The sequence below is a fragment of the Emys orbicularis genome, chromosome 10, assembly GCF_028017835.1.
Source record: "Emys orbicularis isolate rEmyOrb1 chromosome 10, rEmyOrb1.hap1, whole genome shotgun sequence".
NCBI classification, from domain to species: Eukaryota; Metazoa; Chordata; order Testudines; family Emydidae; genus Emys; species Emys orbicularis.
In genome coordinates, this window is record NC_088692.1 from 34,297,548 (window position 1) to 34,323,780 (window position 26,233).

Sequence of the window (26,233 nt, forward strand, 5' to 3'; positions counted from 1 at the left end):
CACACAGGAAGCTATTCTACAACCTGACAGGGTGATAAAGGGTTTTGGTCCATTTTAAAGCTAAATTCTCAGGCTTTCCTTGGGCGCAGATATTCTAAACTCTGATATTGAAAACTGCTTGGTCCCTTTACTACAGTGCAGAGCCAGCATCTTCCCCGAGACTAAATGAACCAAGACATTTGTGTAACCTCCCTTTAACAGACTGAACAAATTTCTGTAGAGGAGCAGAATAAAATGCTACACTTTGGGGAGTTTCCCTGACAATGTCTCTAAGAGCAGTACATTTTCTTTGCAGCACGGTTACTAGGCAGAGATAGGGCACTGCCTTTTTACTCTTGCTCCTCTCAATCTGCACAGTGATGATGCAGTAACAGGACTGGGTAGCACTGGGAACTCGTCACCTCTCATTATTTTTCCTGTCTCTTTCAGTCCCTCTTCCTTTCTATCTCCTCCCACTCTGCTGGGAGATTTGGTGACTTCCATTTCCGGGTGCATTGGCTCTCCCGTACCTGGATTGGCTCCTGCAAGTGCTAACAGGACCAAGAACCTGTGTATGCCAGTAAAGTCAGCAGATCTGGGACGTACAGTCACACATGCAGCAGACATGGGGGTGGAAGGGCCGGTTTTACAGTCACGTTCCCCAAGTTCTCTCGGTTACCTGGAGTCTTCAGCTCCGAAGGAAGCTAGTGAAACTGTCCCCCACCTTGCTTGGAACAGAAAAATCTTACCAGGCAAAACAGGAAGAGAAGAGAGTGAACAGCAGCTACCGTGCTCGGGCTCCTGGGAAAAATGAGGCAGCAGTAGCAGCAGTAGTACTGGCCCTTGTCACGTGACAGTGGTATCGCTAAGGAACCAGGAATTGTCATGTGACAATAGCAGCAACTCGCAGAATCCCTTTCTCCCAGAGCTGAACAAGGGATGTGTCTAGATGCAACCACAGGCTCCTTTTGTTGTTCTTTTAATGTTAAATAATATGCAAAAGCATAACAGCTCTCTGCTCTGAACAAGACTAAATTAGTGCCAACAAAGAGAATGATTTTATCGTATGGAAATTAGTAAACCGCTACGTTTGATGGGTTCATTCAACAAAACAGTGACAAAGGGGTGCACTGGCCACAGAATCAATGAGTTCTGTGTCATTCAAGGATCACATATATAGTTATTTGCTTATACACTAAAATAAAAATGTAAATACAACGATTGGCCAAAATTCTGATAACAATAAAATACAACATTTGTAGACTATTAGAGGACAAGACTTTACAAGGCTTTGGTAAAACAAAGGATTTCCAGGTTCATTTACATAGAGATATATCAGATCTCTAAATCAAGAATACCTGAGCATTCTCTTTCATGTCAGAAAATGTAACTGAGAAGAAATTAATATAACTGGGAAGGTCAGAAAGAGAAAGAACTTTCCCATTAATATCTCCAAAAGAAGTAATCCCCAGAAGACAAACCAAAGCTACAGTATGCCATGCATTGGCCGAATGTTGCAATTCAATGAGAATGCCATATTAGACCAACTCTGGACAGTATATTAATATGACTATAATGGAGCTGCATTCTTCTCAAAACTGGACAATGTTACGAGTTACCATTTGAGAACTACACCCTAGCTACATCACCACATGTTCTACTCACATTGGCCTCTGGATCTATCAAAAATTGTCATTTGGAATACTGTTGGCTGCAGAAACATTGCAAGATATTTGGAGACAAATAATGAGTCCTCTGAATAATGTGCTGAAATACAATGATGACATTCTTGTCTTTGCAAAAAGACATGATTAAAAGCTCAGGAATGGCTCCTTGTTTTCTCCCTTCTCCCCACCAACATAAGGCTACGAGCAATCTGGACAAAGACTTGGGAAAATAGAATAAACTAATAATATAATGGTGTTGTTTTCCTATTTCAAGTTCCCCCAACAAGTAGCAAATACAGCTGTAAAAGCCTGCAATATACAATATCTATTTGATATCAGAAAACAAAAAAGCTAGAGTAAATACAGTGCTCAAATCATATTACATATAAAAACTATGTTAAAAATGAGGTTGTAAATTCAAGCACTCCAAAGTTAGAAAATTCCAGATTTAATTCTGCTTCTGTGTGAGTCCATGCTGTGCACTGCATGAGTCCTGAAGAAAAAGCATGTTATCATGGAATTAAAGACTCCGTCATAATGCGTACACAGAAGGAGACCAAATTAAAATTGCATGGGCAACTTTATATCGGGCATTTTCTAACTTTCAGCACTTAATTTTTAGGTACCACTCAGGAATGACCCTTCCTCATAGCCCTGCAAAGCCATGGCTTTACTTGTTCTCTTATTCCATGTGGGAGATCTTGTCAGTTTTGGGAGTAGGAAATCCTGTTTAGAGGAGGAGAAATGAGCAAGAGCAAGATTTTGTCATAGCTTCACTTATTATTTGCTATAAAGAACTCTCCATGATTTTAAACCCAACTCCTGTCTATATATTGGGAGGTTCTCAGACCTGAGGAAGAGGTCTGTGAAGCTTGAAAGCGTGTCTCTTTCACCAACAGAAGTTGTTCCACTAAAAAGTATTACTTCAACCATCTTGTGTCTCCTATATATTGGGGGGACATTTCATGTGCACGGAAGGGAAATAGCTCTTGGGAAAGTCAGATGTGCTTGGAAATGTGTTATGCCTCCTGTAGAAAATTCAGGGATCTCCACACACCCAGGGACTTCATCAAAGGGCAATAATATGCCACTTGTACATATCTAAAATGGCAGAGATAACACAAGATAGAACCAGACCCAAAACCAGAGGGATGTTTAGAATGCAGTACAAAGCTCGTCCAAGCTTAAGAAAACCAGGAGCTCAATTCTGAAAAAAATGAATGAGGAAAAATATTGACATCACCAGCTGTTGTTAGTGGACATAAGATGTGTACTCTAAGGCCAGGTCTACACTACCGCGGTAGTTCGACGGCTGGCAATCGAAGTTCCGGGTTCGATTTATCGCGTCTGGTCTGGACGCGATAAATCGATCCCGGAAGCGCTCGCCGTCGACTGCGGTACTCCAGCTCGGCGAGAGGAGTACCGCGGAGTCGACTGGGAGCCTGCCTGCCGCGTGTGGACCGCGTCTGAACCGCGGTAAGTTCGAACTAAGGTATGTCGACTTCAGCTACGTTATTCACGTAGCTGAAGTTGCGTACCTTAGTTCGAATTTGGGGGTTAGTGTAGACCAGGCCTAAGATCCTACAGGGATCAAGATACTAAGCACAAAAGAAATGGCAGCATCTTCAGCTCATTCCAAACCCAGCTGAATTACTGTGTGACCCTGATAGCAACGGCACTCCCATCACAATTTTAGTGACAGGAGCAAATGCTGTTGTGAATAAATCCTGAACTAACTGAAAAGAAGGTTACACCTTTGGGATTTGATAATCTAGATGAAACCACCAAACAAAGCCCACCTCTCAAGACCAGATCTGGATGAGTGCTGAAACTGCTTTCTCATCTGGATCTTTTCTGTTGTAATTTGTTAAATATAGGTTCTATTCTTTAAATCTGTCTTAGGAAGCTGGGGAGAATTCTAGGTAAAGCTCTCCAGTGAAGCAATGGTAGAGACAGACAAGATTTAAGGTAATACTTCAGTAAATGGGAAATGACTGCCTAGGAAGGAGTACTGCAGAAAGGGATCTGGGGGGTCATAGTGGACCACAAGCTAAATATGAGTCAACAGTGCAACACTGTTGCAAAAAAGCAAACATCATTCTGGGATGTATTATCAGGACTGTTGTAAGCAAGACATGAGAAGTAATTCCTCCGCTCTCCTCCAGGCTGATTAGCCCTCAACTGGAGTATTGTGTCCAGTTCTGGGCGCCACATTTCAGGAAAGATGTGGAGAAATTGGAGACAGCCCAGAGAAGAGCAACAAAAAGCTATTAAAGGTCTAGAAAACATGACCTATGAGGGAAGATTGAAAAAATTGGGTTTGTCACCAGATCTGTTAGTCACCAGAGGCCACTATTTCATTCACTGACTAGGCAACATTGGCTGTGCAGTGAGCCCAACATAGCAGGGTGGAGGGAGTAACCACAGAATTGCCAACCTCAAAAGTTCAAAATCATGAGTCAGACCCCCCAAAATCAAGAGATTTAAAAAAAAAATTAGATCATGTTTTTGGTCTATCTTTTGATGTTTGGATTCCTCCTGCCCACCCCCAGTGTGTGCAACAATTTCAGAGCTGCCCATTCTCCCAAATGTATAGAACAGTGATACTCAGACCTCAGTAGTGTGACTTCATTGTTTCATTTAGTATACTATTCATATTTAAAAACAGCATGCTCGGGGAAATATTTAGTTTATATATTATATTCACAGCAAATAAGTTTCAGAGGGGTAGCCGTGTTAATCTGGATCTGTAAAAAGCAACAAAGAGTCCTGTGGCACCTTATAAACTAACAGATGTATTGGAGCATAAGCTTTCGTGGGTGAATACCCACTTCGTCAGATGCATGTAATGGAATTTCCAGATTCTTGCCTGCATATTTATACCTGTCTCTGGAAATTTCCATTACATGCGTCTGACGAAGTGGGTATTCACCCACGAAAGCTTATGCTCCAATACATCTGTTAGTCTATAAGGTGCCACAGGACTCTTTGTAGCAAATAAGTTAATAACAGTACAAGTTGATAACTTAATTGGTTAATAACAGTAAAAGCATTCTGATTGGTTAATACTCTAGAACCTCAGAGGGACTAATACCTTGGGAATGGAGGTTGTTTGTAGCGCTGAAATGTTTGTAACTTTGAACAAAATGTTATGGTGGTTCTTTCAAAAGTTTACAACTGAATATTGACTTACTACAGCTTTGAAACTTTACTATGCAGAAGAAAAATGATTATTTTAACCATCTTAATTTAAATGAAACAAGCACAGAAACAGTTTCCCTACTTTGTCAACTCTTTTTTAGATTTTACCTTTATTTTTTAGTAGTTTACATTAACACAATACTGTGCTGTACAGTATTTGCTTTTTTTATTTCATCTCTGCTGCCTGATTGCATACTTCTGGTTCCAAATGAGGTGTGTGGTTGACCGGTCAGTTTGTAACTCTGGTGTTCATAATGCTGAGGTTCTACTGTAATTAAATCACACAGTGTTTTAATATCATGTGCTGCAAAGAGCCAAAGGAGATACATTAAAGAACCACTTTCCACTCGTGAGCCACAGTCTGAGTATCACTGGTATCGAACAAGGGGATTTTGGCCTCTGTTGTAGGAGCTCTCGCAACAAGACCCAGCTGAGATCAAATCATATAAGGTTTGTCTAAAACACTGCCTTTTGTCACAGAGAATTCACAGCTTCTCCCCAAACTCATATTATACTTAATTAATTCTGCATCCCACCTCAGCCTTTCCCCCACTCCAGCAATTAATTATGCACCTCCAGCCCCAAGAAAACCTCCTCTTATTGATCCAGGAATCCCCACCACTGTAGTGTCTACTTGGTGTACTTTTTTATTCCTGAGTTACATTCAAACAGGCCTGCTTGTCACTTGTATCAAGTTTTCCATTGCATATTCCGCCTGTAATTATCCCGTTTCTATGCCCCAATTATACAGTCAATACTAGGAAAGGAGGGTAGGCCACTTTCTGTTTGGGATCAAAGGGAGAAATTGGTGCTTGCATTAATTCAATTGCTTTAAAGCAAGAGAAACATTCCACCCCAGCTCCCTCCTCCTGCTCTGATTCAGCCACTGCCTGAGCAGCCAGAACATGCTATTGTGAGAGACAGGTGGAAAGTTCCATTTCCCTGTGGGGCTGTCCAGGGAGAAATTCTAGAGAATTTCACATAATTCAGTGCTTTTTTTCTGACATAAAAATCAGAAATTAGCCATAGGGATTCTCAGAGGGGAGAGCACAGGAGAGATTGGAGGCTTCAGTTTAAAAAAAGAAGTAAAATTCTGACAAGGATACATCTTTCCATGATGAGACATCCCCCCAGAGGTCAGATGGCTCAGCCCACTGGCTTGTTTACTCTTCAGGTGCTGTAGCATTTCCCCCCAACAAATCCACAAACCCCACACGTATCCCTCCGCTCAGCAAAGCCAGTAGGTGTCAGGCTGTAGACATGTACATCCAGTTCCCTATAGTGTTGTAATGCTGCAATCCATCCCACGCATCCCAGAAACACAGCTCGAGGCCCCTTTCCCTCAAAGGCCTTCTAAACAACACCAGTTGGATGGGCTGGAGTTCGGATGAGCCCGAGAAAGCCAGGGGGTTGTTGCAGGGTGAACAGGGATGTTGTAAGAACCTCCACTATTTGAAACGCCATTTCTGACTTTTACCAAACTTCCCAGCAAACTCTGCTCTGGGATGAAATCACAAGTCCATGGGTCCAGATCTAATGCATCCAACAGTGCTGAGGGAGTTGGCTGATGTGATTGCAGAGCCATTGGCCATTATCTTTGAAAATTTGTGATGATTGGGGGAGGTCCCGGACGATTGGAAAAAGGCAAATATAGTGCCCATATTTTAAAAAGGGAAGAAAGAGAACCCGGAGAACTATAGACTGGTCAGCCTCACTTCAGTCCCCGACAAAAGCATGGAGCAGGTCCTCAAGAAATCCATTTTGAAGCACTTGGAGGAGAGGAAGGTGATCAGGAACAGTCAGCATGGATTCACCATGCCTGACCAACCTGATTGCCTTCTATGATGAGATAACTGGCTCTCTGGATATGGGGAAAGCGGTGGATGTGATATATCTTGACTTTAGCAAAGCTTTTGATATGGTCTCTGTAGCGGGGTGGACACCCACTCCTGCCTGGCAGGGCTTGAAAGCAGCCCCGCAGAGGGCTGCGGCTCTAAAAGCTGGGCTGATTGGGGAAGCGGCCGCAGCTGGGCCACGCCCCAATCAGCCCACAGCTGGCCTGTATAAAAAGGCTGGGAGCCAGAGGCCAAAGAGTCTCTCTCTGCACTCAGAGAGAGAAGGGCCTGGCTGCAGGGAGGTAGAGATAGAGTACCTGAGTGGAGCAGGGCTGGGGAGCTCCAGCCTGGTAGGAGGTCAAGGGGTACTGGGGGTTGCAGAGAGCAGCCCATGGGTAGGTCAAGGCAGCAGGTCCAAACCCAACCTTGCCTGTGATGAGTGGCCTATACTGCAGTCTACCCCAGGGAGCGGGGGCTAGTTGGTGACTGGCAGTGGCCTTACTCTGAGGTGAGGTAGGGATAGTGGGTGGGGGTTCCCCAGGGAGGGGAGACCCTAGTACTGAGGGGTGTACTGGGGTCCGGGAGGGACACGGGGGCCAGAGGACAGGCGGATCACCGGCCTGCAGGGGGCGCTCCAAGACGCTGGAAGAGCTAATTCCCGAGATGACCAGCAGGAGGCGCCGCGGTGGTGAGTCTGCTCCTCTACAGTCTCCCACAGTATTCTTGCCTGCAAGTTAAAAAAGTATGGATTGGATGAATGGACTATAAGGTGGATAGAAAGCTGGTTAGATTGTCGGGCTCAACGGGTAGTGATCAACGGCTCGATATCTAGTTGGCAGCCAATATCAAGCGAAGTACCCCAGGGGTCGGTTTTGTTCAACATCTTTACTAATGAGATTGCACCCTCAGCAAGTTCGCAGATGACACTAAGATGGGGGGAGAGGTAGATATGCTGGAGGGTAGGGACAGGGTCCAGAGTGACCTAGACAAATTGGAGGATTGGGCAAAATAAATCTGATGAGGTTCAACAAGGACAAGTGCAGAGTCCTGCACTTAGGAAGGAAGAATCCCATGCACCACTACAGGCTGGGGACCAACTGGCTAAGCAGCAGTTCTGCAGAAAAGGACCTGGGGATTACAGAGGATGAGAAGCTGGATATGAGTCAGCAGTGTGCCCTCGTTGCCAAGAAGACCAATGGCATATTGGGCTGTATCAGTAGGAGCATTGTCAGTAGATCGAGGGACGTGATTATTCCCCTCTATTCGGCACTGGTGAGGTCACACCTGGAGTATTGCGTACAGTTTTGGTCCCCCCACTACAGAAGATATGTGGACAAATTGGAGAGAGTGCAGCGGAGGGCAACGGAAATGATTAGGGGGCTGGGGCACATGTCTTACAAGGAGAGGCTGAGGGAACTGGGGTTATTTAGTCTGGAGAAGAGAAGAGTGAGGGGGGATTTGATAGCAGCCTTCAACTACCTGAAGGGTGGTTCCAAAGAGTATGGAACTAGGCTGTTTTCAGTGGTGGCAGATGACAGAACAAGAAGCAATGGTCTCAAGTTGCAGTGGGGGAGGTCTAGGTTGGATATTAGGAAACACTATTTCACTAGGAGGGTGGTGAAGCACTGGAATGGGTTACCTAGGGAGTGGTGGAATCTCCATCTTTAGAGGTTTTTAAGGCCCGGCTTGAGAAAGCCTTGGCTGGGATGATTTAGTTGGTGTTGGTCCTGCTTTGAGCAGGGGATTGGACTAGATGACCTCCTGAGGTCTCTTCCAACCCTAATATTCTATGATTCTATGAGATATGGTGTGTGACATTTCAATGGGATTCTGTTTTTTTGAGGGGGAAGGTGTGGTGAAGAGGGTTTAAAAATCAGGATTCAACCTTGACTATGGAAAGACTACTGCTGTTAGACTGTTTGGGGCAACATTTCTTGTCAGAGGGAACATTATAGTCAATACATTCAACCCTCTAACCCTGCTCCAGCACTTTACCCCATTTTACTGACCCCTCCTAGCTGTAGGCAGATACCTCTACCTTCCTGCTGAGGATGGAGGGATGGGACCTCCCTGCAGGACGGGGATTGACAAATTCTCATTCCTGTTGCTGCTAACCAAAAAAAAAAAAGAGTTGGGGAAGACAGGGGAAATAAAGGATCTGTCACCCCCATTCTGGTGCTTTCAGCCAGCTTAGGGGAGATAACACCGTGTCAGATGAGCCCACACTTCCTGAGACCTCCTTCCTTGCTTCACTGCTAGCTGACTTCATTAACATGTCAGCTTGCTCACTGGTTCTTCTGGTGACATATACTACATCCACTTCCTCCAGACTACCCTCTCCACACCACCACAAATAATCTGGCATAGGAATGCTAAGGACCACAATGTTACATTCAGATCAACACCCGCCTCCTATGCCATCAAAAGAAGCATCGTAAACACAGCCTTGGTACTGTACTGTATGGAGAGTTCCTTCTCTCCCCACACTCTCCACTCGTAAGTGCACCACTAACCTCCTTGCAGGGGCAGGTGCACCAGGCACACACCCACACGGATTCACACCTTTTCAGGAAGAAGAAGAAGAAAAGCTGTCCCAGCAGTGATCCTCACTTGAATCTCCCATCAAATCCCAAAATTCCAGAAGGGAACATGGAGAAAGGAGTACCTGGTTTCCCCTTCATGCTGTATGCCTTTTGCATATGCTGTCCCTGTATCTCAACACAAATATAGCAAGTTTGCTGCCCATTCCCAACTCTAGGTCTCTTTCGCCTATTGCTGCTTCTGCACATTTCACCTCCCACTGATATCTGTTTTTCTGATTCACCATTAAAATTTTACATTTCCCCCCAAATTCATTCCTGTTTTGTAATCTTCTGACCATATTTCCAGCCCCCCAGGCCACTTTGGATTAATCATCTGGTCATCTATAGCAGTGTTTCCCAAACTTGGGATGCCACTTGTGTAGGGAAAGCCCCTGGCGGGCCGGTTTGTTTACCTGCCGCGTCCGCAGGTCTGTCCGATCGCGGCTCCCACTGGCCGCGGTTCGCTGCTCCAGGCCAATGGGGGTGGCAGGAAGCAGCGGCCAGCAAATCCCTCGGCCCGTGCCACTTCCAGCAGCTCCCATTGGCCTGGAGCTGCGAACCGCAGCCAGTGGGAGCTGCGATCGGCCGGACCTGCGGACACGACAGGTAAACAAATTGGCCCAGCCCGCCAGGGGCTTTCCCTACACAAGCGGCGTCCCAAGTTTGGGAAACACTGATCTATAGAATAATGACTGGTGTGGAGAAAGTAAATACGGAAGGGTTATTTACGTCTTCTCATAACACAAGAACTAAAGCTCACCAAATGAAATTAATAGGCAGCAGGTTTAAAACAAACAAAAGGAAGTATTTCTTCACACGACACACAGTCAATCTATGGAACTCTTTGAAGACCAAGTCTATAACAGGTTCAAAAAAGAACTAGATAAGTTCATGGAGGATAGGCCCATCAATGGCTATTAGGGATGGTGTCCCTAGCCTTTGTTTGCCATAAGCTGGGAATGAGCAACAGGGGATGGATCATTTGATGATTATCTGTTCTGTTCATTCCCTCTGAAGCACCTGGCATTGGCCACTGTTGGAAGACCCAGTATGGCTGTTCTTATGTCACCACTGCTCCCAACCCTTTCTTTCTGCCAAAGAGATCTCAGAGAAATTTCCCATTTGCTGGACAGAACAGTTCTGTTTCTATTTTAGGGTTTGCCTGCACAGGGGATTTAATCTGCAGCTATTTGACAAGCTTTAGGTAACACACAATAAGCAAGTAACACTAATAGCATGCCTACAGAACAGGTATTCTTCAGTTCACATTACGGTGTGCACACGGCGGGGATCTGCTGCATACTAAGCATGTGGCATGAGTCTTAGAGGATATCCCATGATCCTTTGCTTTGTTGCTGAGCTGTGTGCATACTGGGATTTTTCTCACTGCACATTGTGGGATGCATATAGAGGAAGTAAGGCAGAAGCCAGTGGAATTATGGGATTTAGGGTCAAATTTAAAAAATCCCATGATTCCACTCTCTCTGTCCCATGCTTCCTCTTTCTGGGCATGCTAGCACCATTTTCTAATTGCAAGCATGGACCCAACAATGTTTCACACCACTATGCTGGCAACCAAAAATACACAGAGGCTGCTTGGGGTGTATTTCAGGTCTCAAAGTCAGGTGGCTTAAGTTTTGGACTTCACCCACCACACCACCAAGCAGATCATGTGGTAGCAGCAGCAGATCCTCCAGCAGCAGCAGCAGCAACAGCTTCAGTAGTGGCGGAGGAAGTAGGACAAGGATGATGAAGGGGGTAATACCAAGCAACTGCTACTACAAGAGCAGTTCCTGGGGCAGTTTCAAATGGTACAGTGCTGTTTCTGGGCTTGGGAAAACAGCATTGATTGGTGGGAAAGGACTGCTCTGCAGACCTAGGATGACCAACAGTGACAAGAGAATTTCAGGATGACAAAGGTGATCTTTTTAAAAAATGTGTTGAATTAGCTCCAGAGCTGCAGTGGGAGTGTACCAATCTGCAGTGCCCCATATCATAATAGGTTGTGATCAAGCTGCTTGCTTGTAACCAGGAGAGACTTTCCTTCCCTCTGTCTGTACACCCCATTACAGTCCGCCCCCTTCCAGAAGTGCTGCAGGAGTGGAAGGAAATTGCGAGTTATACTGGGAAGAATGTTCATGCAGCTATCCCTCTGTCACGGAGTGTGGGGGGACACAAGGCCCTGCACCCCTCTCCCTCAAGGCCAGTCTCCCATCCCCCAATGCAGACCGTCCTAGCCCCACTCCCCTGCCTTCCCAGCCAACACTCCCCACTCAGCATTCAAAGACCACATTAAGAACAGTCCCAGTTCGTCACACCCTCATAACCAGCAATTTCTCAGTCTCAGATTTTGCTTTATCTCCCCTGCAGACATAGTGAAAATGCAGAGGAAAATGGAGAGGGTTTTGCACTTATTGACTAAAGCATTCACTGTTTCCAGTCTTTCTTTTTGCACGTCTGTGAAAAGCTGTTAAGAGCGTTGCTATCGCTAAGGGAGTTGTAGTCTTAGTACCTGTATGACTATGCAATGCCCATGTTTACTTCACATAAACCGAGAATACTAAATGAACTTCTTTTTCTGTAACCACTGTCTCAATAAACAGTTGAATTTCCCAGAATTTTTCATTATCACGTTTTCATTATTAAACTATGCTGTGGGAGAGGAGGGGAGGTGGGGTAGAGGTTGTGGCTGCACGATGCTGCTGGCTGCCATTTTGAGCCGACAAACAGAGTTGGGGAGTGGGGTAGGGGGTGGTTCACTGGGCAGACAGGGGCAGGAAGGGAAAGAAAAATAGGTAGATGGGTATGTGCCCTCCGTGGCATGGGCTTGAAAACATTTGATGATCAGGACTCTAGGATGAGACAGAAGCCAACTGCCCAGCACGAGGAGCCACCACTATGAAAATGTATATGCGGGAGGGAGGGGGTGTGTGTGCGAGTGAGCTGAGGGAGGAAGGTGAGGGCTGGAGACTCCTACTTCATATCTGTGGAAAAATGCCTGTGGCTGTGGGACAGAACAAAAAGTAGCACAGCAGTATAGTACAGTAATATATGATGAAGATAGACACTTACTTGCTGAGGTTCCCTCTATAGGATCCACAGTCCCAGACTGAGTTTCTGACTGGGAATTGGCCTTGCAGCCTACAGGGCTGCCCTGAAGAGATCCTGGATTTCCAGGGAGATCTCTTCACTTCATTGTGTTGCTCCTCCAATGACTTGCTGCTCATCCTTGGGGGATTGAGGGGTTGTTGGAATACAGTGTCCACAACCTCCTTGGGTTCAGTAGTGATGTAGTTGCATAAAATCTTGTCCAAAAATGGACACGCTATATGTCCACAGCCAGACTATTTCCTGCCATCCTTGTGTGATGGGATCCCTGGGGTGCAGCCTTGGACTGTGGGACCGCTGTGCCCCCTGAACTCTCTCCAGCCTGGGCTGTCTCTCACAATGCCTTGCTAGTGACTAGCAGCAAATGCCTCCAGGCACTGTGATCACGCAGCACAACAGCATCTGGAGCTCCACACCCAGCTATATTGCATGGATGCTCCCAGAGCCACTCATGAGTCACACAGAGAAAGGCACCAGAGCCAAATCCCCACAGCACTGTAACTCAGAAGTATACCATTTTGCACTGCTCAAGACGAGCAATGCAGATTTATTAATTGGTTCACCACTTCATCAATGGAAAGTGGATATACACCAGCCTTTGCAAAACCTGAGCAGATTTACCACATATTTCACGCAAACTCACTGGTAAAGATAAACAATTAAAGAAGTGTATTGATTACAAAAGATAGATTTTAAGTGATAGGCAAAAAGTCAGAGTTAGTTACCAAAAGAAATAAAATATAAGCACGCAGTCTAAACTCTCAATCCTATTAGACTGGGCAATATCTAGATTAAGCAGTTTTTCTCACCCCACTGGATATTACAGTCCTTAATATACAGATTTGTCCCTTAAATCTGGGTGAGTCTCCTCTGTTGGAGTCTTCAGTCTTCTTCTCAGTGTCTTTGTTGCATGCAGCATAGGTGGGGGCAGGAGAAAAGGCCAAGCATGTGGCCACTGTGTTTGTTTTATACCCTCAGTCCATGTGCTTGGAAAACACAAGTCCAGGCGTGTCTGGGTGCATTACTGAGTCTCCTGGCAAAGTTGAGCAATTCCCCTGGTGTGGCCTCATGCAGGTGAGTCATTGCATTGTAGCTCCCTTGCTGGACAATGGTTGTTGATGGGTTGATTGACACCGCACTCGGGTGTTGGCTACTTTCCTTGCTGTCTGGCTGATTCCCCAACTTACAGCATGTTTTAGTGACCACCATACAACACAATTCTCATAACTTCATATGCATTAATGATATACATATATGGATAGAGAAATGACTTTCAGCAGATCATAACCTTTCCCCTGATACATATAAAGCATGCCTTGTAAGGTAAGATCACGATTATATAAAAATGAGGAATATGGGAGTTCCAGGATGCTCCCCCAAGGTATAGAATGTCTAACCCTGGTTTTAGTGTAAATACCCAAGCTGTTTGCTCAGCATTGGTAGGCATCCAGTTGTAACCCCTTGCAGACATCTTCTTAGCCACATCCACAAAAAGATCTTTATTCCAGTGACTTGCCACATGAGATTGCTGCACCAACACTTCTCCCCAGATGGCTAGGAGATCTAGGGTCTCAGCACTCCACGAGGCATGTTGCAAGGTTTCTGGAATAGCATTGCAGCAATGCTGCTATAGTCAAATCCAGGAGCAAATGGGAAACTTCTGGGCCTGTGCCAGTTTTTAAATGCAGGAAGGGACATCTGGTCAACTTGACCCCAGAGCAGTTGAGGGCACATAGGTAAACAGACAGGTCAGTACTGGACACCTGCAAAGCAGTGTGGGATAGAAGTTGGAGGACTGCCAAAACTGCATCGCAGCATTGCATGCAGACAAACAATGGATTTAACTAACTCGATTTGAATCGAACAATACACTTTGAAAGAGAATTCCAGAGCTTGTGATAAATGTGGCGTTCATGTGCTGTGATGAACTGCATTGTGTATACGCAGACATTTTCACGCTGGATTAACTTGAGTTATTGAGGACTAAACCCCCCATTTAGACACCTCCTTAAGGGTTTATACTGCCACCCATCATGCTAGTATCTAAGCACCTTCTATGTGAAATCAATAGCATTAGTCCCTAATGGCCTTTATGGAGTCTGTCACTACTCCTTTTCAGAATAAAAATAAGCTTAGAGTGTTTTTTTTAATTAACACATTTTAGGTTGATTGGTTTCAGGTTTTGGTTTTTTGTTTTGATATTTCTGGGAGGGATGCGAGATGGGAGGGGCTGAATGCATTTTTTTGGGTAGAAGAAGGTGGCAATGCCATTTGCTCCTGTTCAGACTTAAGTGGATGAGGCTAGTATAAAAAAAAAAAAAAAACTAAAATGATTTGTCTAATGATTTTAACACAAGTGTCAAGACTTTTTCTCCAATAATCTCAGTTTTTTGCTGATCTATACAAAGACAAGTGGGTGAATGTAATCAGAGCCCAGCTGAGATGCAACTTTAAGCTCCATCTACAGAGCCAGAACCTCCAAGGGGGTCTTTGAGATAGAAAATGGGCTAGCTGAGTATCAAGGAAAGAGGATGTAGAACTCTTGACCTAGCAGGAAACTAGGGTATTCTAAAAAGTACCAGAAAACTGGGGCAGGAGCTAGGTATCCAATGGAAACCACAAGCCTGGGGTGGAGTCTGGCCAGAATGTCTTAAAGGAGCTCTTATTTAAAGAAAAGTTTGTTGAACTCTTAAATATAAATGGAAACCACAGAGAGAAGATAGGTGCTGAAGACACTGTCAGGTTCTCCCTATGGAGAACAGCCTCTCAGGAAGGAGCCATCCCAGCTGGAAGGCTTTATCTACTTTAAGGAAATTTGCCCTGTTGTCACTACATAGTTGGTACTGGACTGAACTGCCCTGATGACAGCCCATTTTATGCTGTGCAACATGTCTATATCCAGTGGTCGCACTGGTGTAACTACATTAATTACACTGATGAAATTTCTTTAATGCAGTCAGAGCCTGAATAATCTCGAGCTCACATGTACCCCTGATTCTTGATCACAAGCATTCATGAATGGGCTGGACACAGAAATAAGTGATTTCCACTGAGTGGAGCTGTGGATCTTTTTGACATGCTACTTGACAGTGAGAAAGTTTCCAGGAAACTGAAGGAGACATGGATCATTTTAAACAACTTTTTATTAGAACTTTAAAAAAACAATAAAGATAATGTTTTTTGAAACGAAAATTAAACTCATACCTTTGAAATCCATATTTCAAACACACACACACACACAAACAAAAACACACAACTATGCTCCCTTCACTCACAAAAAGAATCCTCAAAGCTCATAACTTCAAGAAAAATTCTTGTCAGTAACAAGAGCTACAGAATCCCAGAGAAGGAAGCTGGTTTCTTACGTTGTAAACTCTTCTGGGCAGGAACTGTGCAAACCTTGTTGTGCACCACCTAGTATAATACAGCCCCAATTCCTGATGAGGCCTCTGGGCACTACTTTAATAAAGACATTAAATAGTAAAATCCTCCTGTAAGAGTGATTATCATTATTATAGTCTCCGTTTTACAGATGGGGGGAATGAAGGCACAGTGAGGTGAAGTGAGCTGCCTAGAGTTACCAAACAAGTCTGTGACAGAATTGGGAATAGAACCCGAGAGTGCTGACTTTCCACCTTCTGCTCTATCTGCTAGAAGATGCTCCATTTATTTCCCACTATAAATTGTCTGAGGCCCTCCCTGTGCTCATTTTTTCATTCCTCTTAAATATATTTATTAAAAATGACTAACATGATTTCCCCTTAATTACACTACCTACTCCCCTTCCATCACCCAAATGACCCACCCCCCAACACCTCCTGGTCCCTTCCTTTGGCTCCCAGCATGCATTCCTCTCAACACCCTAGGGCCTTACATGACTCTTCTTCGAGCACCAACACTGCCTCTTTTTCTAACTCGACCACCGACACTCCATCCTCAGCAAGGCATTTTTCATTCACTATGAATAGGGAAGAACTGTGGTCCCAAAGTGGAAACACAACTGGCTTCCATCCACTGGGAGACCCTGGAAGGATATCGGATACGAAGCTTTCTCCACTTTCAGACCACTCTTAGGGCTCCCCCCCCATGTGGATTCTCTGATGTCGAATAAGGGCAGAGCTCACAGTGAAGCCTTTCCCACAGTTGGCACATTCATAGGGTTTCTCCCCAGTGTGGATTCGGCGATGCTGGATAAGATGCGCGCTCTGACGGAAGCTTTCCCCACACTCGGTGCATTCATAGGGTCTCTCTCCCGTGTGGATTCTCTGATGTCGAAGAAGGGCTGATCTCCAAAGGAAGCTTTTCCGACAGTCCACACATTCGTAGGGCCTTTCCCCCGTGTGGAATCGCCGGTGCTGAATGAGGTGTGAGCTCACTGTGAAGCTTTTCCCACATTCGGCACATTCATAAGGTCTTTCCCCCATGTGGAATCTCTGATGCTGAATGAGAGCGGAGCTCACTGTGAAGCTCTTCCCACACTCAGCACACTCATAGGGCCTCTCGCCTGTGTGGACTCTCTGATGTTTCATAAGCTCTGAGCTCTGACTGAAGGTTTTCCTGCACTCGGCACATTCATAAGGTTTCTCTCCAGTGTGGGTTCTCTGATGACGAGTAAGGGCTGAGCTCACACTGAAAGTCTTCCCACAGTCACCACATTCGTAGGGTCTCTCTCCTGTGTGGATTCTCTGATGCTGGATTAGCTGCCAGTTCCCACTAAAGCTCTTGCCACACTCGGCACATTTATATGGTTTTTCTCCTGTGTGGATTATCTGATGCCGAATGAGTTTTGAGCTCATACTGAAGCTTTTCCCACATTCAGCACATTCATAGGGTCTCTCCCCTGTGTGGATTCTCTGATGCTGAATAAGGTGCGAGCGTTGCCGGAAATTTTCCCCACACTCGGCACATCCAAAGGGTTTCTCTCCGGTGTGGATTCTCTGATGCTGTCTGAGGTTTGAGCTCACCCTGAAGCTTTTCCCACAGTCATCACACATTACTGATTTCCTCCTCATAGGATTTCCCTGTTGGACAATGTCTGGCAGTTTCCTGAAAGCTCTTTCACATGCAGTTGATTTGCTTTGTCTCTTCCCTGGAGGAGTTCGCAGATGCCTTTCCAATCTGCGTTGACCCTCACAGGCTTTGCCCTGCTCAGGACTCTGGGAAATATTCCTTTGGGGTATTCGTGATAACTTGCCCTGTGGTTCCATTGACTCAGGACCTTCCTGGTGCAGATTCTCCTCCTCATTCTCACTCACAATGCCATCACCTAGTCAATAAAATGAGAATCCAGAGATGAGTCACAGGAGAGAAAGGAAACCTTAGAACAAGGACTCATCTTGAAAATCTTATTTACATATGAACATATGATACCTGCACTTGTTACATGTGACAGGGTATGTCTACACTTGGAGCCTGGGGGTGTGATTCCCAGCTTGTGGAGACATATTCATGCTAGTTCTCATCTAAGTTAGCATGCTAAAAACAGAATGCAGCCCCAGCAGCGCAAGCAGCAGGATGGGCTGCCACTAGCCACCTTGAGTGCATGTCTATGGTCTTGGACAGACAAGCACGCCAGGTGGCTCCCTCCAGCCACTTGTCCTACCATGGCTACATTTTATTTTTTGTTCAAATAAATGTCTATATATAGTGTATACTCCTTGTTAGTAAAAAGTACCAAATTTAGTGTAAAGGCTATATTTGGTTGAAAAGCACTATGTTTTTAATAGTTATACCAACCATGAGATTTAACATTTCCTTAGGAAAGCAACTAAAAAGTACAAATGCAAAACAAGATTAAAATTAACTATTTAAATCAAGGTTTCCTGCTTGCTTATTTAACACATGATTTAAATCAGAGATTTAAATGACTTTGAAAAGCCCTGGCTGGGATGATTTAGTTGGGGGTTGGTCCTGCTGTGAGAAAGGGGTTGGACTGGATGACCTCCTGACGTCTCTTCCAATGATTTAACTCAATCCAGCCGGTGCTGCATATTCATCAGTTTGGGTGCTGAAGATACTGCTGCCTCAGGAGAGGAAGACGAGAGGTCCACTGGAGAGGCTGGATCTAGAGGCTGCTGATCATGGTCTTCCTTATCCAAGTATTCTTCCATCTGTTCCCTAGCTATTGAAGAAGGTGTAGGTAGGGACATCACAGTGTGGGGAGTCAAAATGGAAGCAGCAGGGGAGCAAGATCTTCACTGTTGCATAGATGAATGAGAGGGGCAAGTTTTGGAGCAGGGTGGATAAAAATCAATGATTTAAAAAAAAATCAGATTTTTTTGATAAAATGCTTTTTGGGGGAAAAAACCTATCTAAAGGGAGTTTTAATTAAGATACATTATAGCTCAAAGATATCTCATCATGGAATAGGGATTATAAATTCTAATTCTATAGTATGAGACAATATATTAATGTAATGTTTAAGAAAAGTTTTGTAAATGAGTTCCAATAGTTCATGGATTAGGGACCCATCTTATGGGGTTCCAGGGGCTTCTGCATAGATTTATTTAAATTAATCTTTCTACAGTACAGACCCGTTTACGCGCGGATGTCAGGAGTCAAGCCATCACAACTGTGTGTTAACGGACCGCGGGTTAAGAGGGCCATGCTGAAATAGCTTAAGATATCTCTATATACACACACATGTATAATTATCTAGGATTACATACATATTCACAGCGTCCCAAATACTGCAGGCCTATCTGTTAACAGCGCTTTGCAAGAATATGAATTCAAATGTGTAATCTAATAAAAACATTATTATTACTACACAGGGGTGAAAGTAACTCAGGACACTTACCGGTACGGGGTGGGGGCGGCTCTGGCCCCTGGAAGGGGCAGGGCCTTGGGTGGAAGGGGTGGGGCTAGGGGTCAGCATCCCCCAGCCAGCCCTTCCAGGCCGCCTGGTCCATGCTGCCCGGGTTTCCCGTGGTGATTTAAAGGGCCCAAGGCTCTGGACGCCGCTGCTGTGGTAGCGGCGTCCAGAGCCCCGGGCCCTTTTAAATCACCGGTCCCAGGGCAGCTGCTCCCTTTGCTCCCGCCCCCCCCGTTGGCGGCCAAGGTGAGGCAAAAGGGGTAGGGACCGTAAAGCGCTGCAGGGTCCTTTGCCGCAGCAGCACTTTAACGTTGCTGGCCCCCCTCCGTCGGCGGCCCAGTGCTGCCACGGGCCGCCACTTTAATGTCCCTGCCCTCTTTGCCTCCCCCATCGGCAGCCCTGCTGGTAGGGTCCCTACTGGCAGGACTACCGACGGCAGGGTGGGGAAGGGACAGCAACGTTAAAGCGCTGCCACAGCAAAGGACCATCCTTAAAGCGCTGCCTTGGCAGCGCTTTAACACTGCTGCCCATTGATGCCCGTCGGCAGTAAAGACGTACAACACGTTTCCGCTCCGCACTTCCTGTCGATTTCTATGTCAGTGAGTTAGTGAGCAAATCTGTAGCGCTACATAGCAAGTTCCTGTAACGAGCCTTGTGTGTTAAATAGGTAGCACTGGGAGGCATGGTGCTACCGCGCGTTAAGCGGATTCACGCGTAAACAGGTCTGTACTGTATCTACCCAATGGGGCTCAGTGCTCCGTCTAGAAGATACCATCAGAGATGCTTAGTTTTGCAGTTCTCAAACTGTGGATTTGTCTCTACAGAGATAACATGCTTGTTAACAGCAAAAATGTTTTTAAATAAATCAATAAATAATACGTAAAGGTGAGAAATAACAGACCTCAACCCTATTGTCCCTCTGCAAATTTGTGTACACAGAGTCAATCCCGTACCTCTCTCTAAAAGTGCAAAGTTTCAAAAAGTTCAATGAATAGAAGATTGTTGGGGGCAGAATAGATCTGGACAAGGAGAAGAAGTCTGGAGATAAATGTGAGAAGGGAGGGACAGGCAGTAGAAACAAAAGTGAAACTGTCTGAGCAGCATATTCCAGAAGTCTTGAGGTCTTTCTGAGTGTAGGCTTCATTGATTTGAGATCTACCATACCATTCTCTCACTAGAAGGGAAAACCTCTAATGGCAGCAGGCTGTAAAAGAGACCCAATTTGGGAATATTTTAATGAAGTTCCTCTACCTGTGGGTAAGACAGGCATGTATGCAAAATGCAAACAGTGCAACAAAGAAATGCAAGGCCTGATTGCCCGAATGAGACAACATCATGAAAAGTGTTCCTTCTCAGGAGGAAGCTGCGTTGAAGATGATGAAAGGAACATGTCTGAACATGAAGGATTCTTCAGGTTGGTAAACTTTTTTATTTCATACTTCTTTCTTAAGGACTGCCTGTGTTCCTTCTGGACTATTCTTGAATTCTCATGTTTGAACAAAAAATATAGTTGTTACTCTATGGTACTATCATTTTAGATGCAGTTGTGATAAAAAATAAATAGCTGAAATAGGCAGATCTTCCTTTTACAATTTCACCTTTACTGAGTGTCAGTGAATGCAATGAGTAAAATGAGCAGTATCGTAATAATAATTAAATAACTGCATTGACTTATTTTGTTTAGGAGAATCCATCCTCAACATACAGGATTCGGAAGACTATCCACCTTCAAGATCACCATCATTTTCTATAGTTTCAGAGTTATCTGCCAATGATAGTGTTTCCGTCACATGATGTATGTCAGATAGCCACAGTATATCGCCTGTAGCAAAAAGAAAAAAATATCTCCATCATCCAGAAACAACCAGAGATAAGTTTGTGATAAATACTAGCAGATTACAAAAAGAGGTAATTGATGAAAAAATTGCCCGGTTTGTTTACGCAACAAACTCTCCTTTCCGTATGACTGAGAACCCACACTTCATTAACATGGTTCAGTCATTAAGACCAGGATACCGTCCACCCAACAGAGCAGATGTCGCAGGCAAATTGCTGGATAAAACGTATGAAAGAGAAATTGAGCAGTGTGCAAAAGGTCTAGAGGGTAAAATTGTTAACCTGAGTCTTGATGGGTGGAGCAATGTCCGCAATGATCCTGTTGTATGTGCTTGTGTGACAACTGAAGAAGGGAATGTCTTCCTTACAGAAGGATACATCAGGAAATGCACACACAGCAGAATACTTACAAGAAGTAGCAGTAAAAGCTATAACAAACTGTGAAAAAAAATTCAAATGTCTAGTACGCAACTTGGTCACAGAAAATGCTGCAAATGTATCCAAGATGAGAAGAAATTTAGAAGAGAGTCCCAAGCTAATAACATACGGTTGCAGTGCTTATTTGATGCACCTCCTAGCCAAAGACTTCAGTGTTCCAGAAATAAAGGCTAATGTTGTTGAAATTGCAAAATACTTCCATAACAACCACTTTGCAGCAGCTGCTCTGAAAAAAGTGGGAGGAACCAAGCTAACTCTCCCACAAGACATGCGATGGAACTCAGTAGTGGACTGTTTTGAGCACTATATCAAGAACTGGCCTAATCTGATGACAGTTTGTGAACCAAATCGTGAAAAAATAGATGGCACTGTCACAGCCAAAGTTCTGAACATTGGGCTTAAGAGAAATGTTGAACACATGCTGAGTACCCTGAAGCCTATTTCTGTAGCCTTCAACAAAATGCAGGGAAATAGCTGGTTTATTGCTGATGCTGTTGAAATTTGGAAGGAACTGAGTGAGATCGTAAAAAGAGAAATATACAGTGACAAAGTTAAATTACAAGCATTAAAAAAACGAATGGGACAAGCACTATCTCTAGCTCATTTTCTTGCAAATATTCTCAATACTTGGTACCAGGGTCAAACCTTAACTGCTGAAGAAGAGGAGATGGCTATGACATGGACATCCAGCAATCGTCCCTCCATAATGCCAACTATAAGCTTCAGAGCTAAGGGTGAACCATTCAAGAAATATATGTTTGCTGATGATGTTTTAAAGAAAGTCACACCAGTGAACTGGTGGAAGTCACTTAAGCATTTGGATTCAGAGACTGTTGAAGTGATAATCTCACTTTTAACAGCAGTAGCTTCTTCTGCCGGTGTAGAAAGAATATTTTCTTCCTTTGGACTAATTAATTCCAAATTGAGAAATCGTTTGGGACCTGAAAAAGCAGGAAAGCTTGTTTTTCTTTTCCAGATTATGAACAAACAGGAAAATGAAGGTGAAGATGACCAAGTTAGCTGTAGAAGCCAATATTTTAAGTTTCTCATGTTGACCTGGCTAACAGTCAATTTAATTTTTGTTTTGTTTTTAAAAAATATTTCATTTAACTATTTTAGTTTAAAACAATTTTAACAAAAACAAACCTGATTTGAAAAAACTTCAATGTTTAGCTAAATTAAAAAATTCATATGCTTGTTTTGTTAAAATATATGCTTGATGTTGAAGAAAAAAATCCAGAATACATTAATGTTGTTGTTTTAGTTAAATAAAACAATTTAAATGTCTGTCTGGTGATGTTCTCCTCCTAATACAGCATGGCAAGAAAAGCCTGCAAATATTAATGATTAACCTGTTGAATTGGAGATATTTATGAAGTCATTGGGAGGTGAACTATCTGCTTCAATTACCTTTGGTAAATGAAATAACCAATCATTCATTTTCGGATATAGCTGTAAAACTAATCTGAAAAGTTTTCAAAATAAATCACTTTAAAATGTATAGTGTGTACCTTCTAAAAATGAAACCTACATCTAACTCTGAGTTGTGAAGAATATGTATTAAGGTTATAACAACCAACAAAAATGCACTTTTATGTAGAAATTCATGATTAAATCAAGTCTTCCTGACTAGTGATTTAAATCAAATCCACCCTGCTTTGGAGGAAGGGCTTCAATATCTAAATTGTTGCCAAGAGGGAATATTAAAAGAAAAAAGCTGATAGGGTTGAGTAGGCCAAGGTGAGGGCCAAGCAGAATGTGAAGGGTGAGATGGGGCCCTAGGATGAGGAGCCATATGGTGAGAAGGTGACCCATAACCTAACCCAGTTGCACAGGGAAAAGAAACTGGGGATGGTTTCTAGCTAGAGGAGGGAGAAAAAGCATGGTCAAGAGAGGAGAAGGAATATGCTATAAGTAGTGATCTTGATGATGACAGAAGCTACCAGTGATATGGTGACTGCAGCCAACAGGATGTCTGCTGGCACCGTGATTGACTCAACCACTAGTGCTTGTTCTGGTACCAAGGGCTTCAGTGTCTAGTAAGACTGCTTGATTTTGGACTCTGGCACCGGGGTTGATTTGACTTTGCTTGGTACTGAGCATGCAGGCATTCGTGCCTCACTAGCCCCTGCTGTAGGAGATGGCTTAATGTTTGGCTCCTGGGAGGAGGCAGAAGGGATATGACTCTTCTTAGGCCTGTTAGATTTTTCCTTTTGTGGGGAGGCAGATAGGTGCCGAGAGTCTTTTGACTGATGCTCTGACCTGCATTGCCATAGTGTGGAGGAGGCAGGGTTGGTCTTTGGCACTCCCAATGGTGCCAAGTGTGGATTAGGAATCCAGGGATGGCCCAACACCTAAGACCAGTATTGAGGGAATTCCAGATTTTCATTACGCTCACTGACTATTCCCTAGATAATTTAGCTTACGTCTCACCTGTGCCATTTGGTATCACTGTTTCCTCATAGCCCTGGAGAGAGGGGATCAACAGCTCTTCCTTTTGTTCCATGCGGGAGATCATCTCCGGTTTGATAATTGGAAATCCTGCTCAAGGGAGGAGAAATGGGCAAGATCAGGACTCTCTTTACCAGGGGACATTTCAGTTGCATAGAAGGGAAATACCTTGTGCTAAAGCCAGATGTGTGCTAGGACGTGTGTTGTGTCCCCAGTAGGAGAGTCGGCTCTTCATAAACTGGGGGATTTAGAAAGAGAACAATACTAAGCGACTTGCAGAGATCTTACTGGCCGAGACCAGGGCCCATCAGAAAACAGAACAAGCCTGGGGAGTGGAGGGGACAGTGATTCTATGTGTGTGAGTAACCAGACAGGTCAATGTAACAGTTCTCTCCCCCTAGGAAGCCCTGAGCAGAAGGAGATGTGGCATCTCTGACCCTCCTTCCCAAAGGGAGGAAATAGGAGGTGACAATCTTTCCCCACAGGCACAGACATTTGCTGGATGTAGTAGTCCCCTTGCTGGGCTGCTGCAGAGCAGAAGCAGTCACCTGTCACTGCCTGCTCCCACTCACCTGTCCTGAAGAGCTGCCTCTCCCTCTTAATTAAAGCATTGCTAACCCAAGTGTTCAAATATCATGTACTTTTTAAAAACAAATTTATTTGCCTTCTGGTTTTTGAGCCTTTAGAGGTCATGTTTTAAATGACAACAGATTCTGACATAATCACAAAGCTGGAGCTTTAAGAGAAACACCAATTATCACAAGAGTTGGCAACACTGGGTTAATGTCTCCCTCCTGCCTTCCTCAATTTACTGCTTCCTCACCCTTTTCCTGATATCTTCATTAACAGTTCCCTGTGCCAGCTCCCCTGCAGTCGTTTCATTTCCCCCAGCTCACTGGGGAGATGGGGCAGAGCAACACGTGGATGTTGTTCAGATCAGGGCAACTGGGGAGATTTTTATAAAGGGTTTCAGTCCATTTTGAAGCTGAAGTCCCCTCAGGCTCTTCTGCACAGATACCACTTGCTTGGTCCCTCTGCTACCGTGCAGACCCTGCATCTTCCACAGCACTAAATGAACCAAGACATTTGTGTAACCTCCCTTTAACAGAGCCTGAACAAAACACTGCAAGAGAGCAGAATAACAGGCTACACTTTGGGTGGTTTCCCTGACAGTGTCTGGGAGGGCAGCCTTTTAGTCTGCCTCCTTTTAGATTAATTCTTCTCGATGATACAGTAACAGCTCTGGGCAGCCCTTCTCTTGGAGTTTATCACCCCTTTTCTTATTTTTCCTTTCCCTCTCTTTCCTTTCTAACCCCTTCCCTCTCCGGCTGGGGGACTTGGTTAGTGCTCCATTTCCGGGTGTACTTGCTGTTCTATAACTGGGTCAGCCCCTGTGAGCGCTAAGGGGATGTCAGTAAAGCCAGCCGGTCTGGGACTCGCAGACACACAGGGAGCGGAGATGGGGCAGCAGGGGGGTGTTTTTACTGACGCACTTTACCCGAGATCTCTCAGTTACCTTTAGTCTCCGGCTCAGGACTTGGCGTTTGGAGAGTACTAGGAGGCTAGTTACAGTCTGAGACAGTCCCCAGCTTGGCTAGGCTAGTAACAGAAGCCTTCCTCCCAGGCGCATAGCCGAGGAGAGCCGACGGCCGGGACCAGCTGGGGGCTGTGCGAAGAAAGCAGGCAGGAGCAGTAGCTAGCCCTTATCATGTGACATTGCTAAGGAATCACAGACACAGGTTCTCCCCTGCTGAGCAAGGGACTGTCATGTGACAGTGTTAACGAATCACAGAGAGGGACGTTGCTCCCAGGGATGAAGAAGGGGGTCGGGACTATTATAGGACAAACACGCTCTAACTTCCTTTTTTCAGAGTAGCAGCCGTGTTAGTCTGTATCCGCAAAAATAACAGGAGTACTTGTGGCACCTTAGAGACTAACAAATTTATTAGAGCATAAGCTTTCGTGGGCTACGTTGTAGCCCACGAAAGCTTATGCTCTAATAAATTTGTTAGTCTCTAAGGTGCCATAACTTCCTTTTGTGACACTCACGTTATTTGTAACTAGCAAGCGAGCCCATCAGAGCAGCTAAGGAGCATACGAATGAGAAGCACTGGGTGGTCATTGAGCAGGGAAAAATATATTAACTAATATCCATAGTTAAACGATGGGAGTCTCTTGCAAAGAAATTAAAGCCCTTTCAATAGTCTCTGTTACCAACATACAAAAATGAGACGTTCTATATTGAAGACTGGGGAAAAGCAGGTATTTATATATTCAGTGACGCATTCCAAATGAAACGTTATTTCTGTGAGAGGGGAAAAA

General features: G+C 44.6%; 1 protein-coding gene across 1 annotated transcript; it reads right to left on the bottom strand.

The window, feature by feature from the left end:
* Positions 1 to 15,510: 15,510 nt before the first annotated feature.
* LOC135884260 (zinc finger protein 501-like) lies at positions 15,511 to 24,136 on the bottom strand. The gene is made up of 2 exons (XM_065411531.1): positions 23,894 to 24,136; positions 15,511 to 17,638 (listed from the first exon to the last, which is right to left on the bottom strand). Exons 1-2 carry the CDS (start codon positions 23,976 to 23,978, stop codon positions 16,443 to 16,445), a joined length of 1,281 nt encoding a protein of 426 aa, XP_065267603.1. The 5' UTR covers positions 23,979 to 24,136; the 3' UTR covers positions 15,511 to 16,442.
* Positions 24,137 to 26,233: the final 2,097 nt, after the last annotated feature.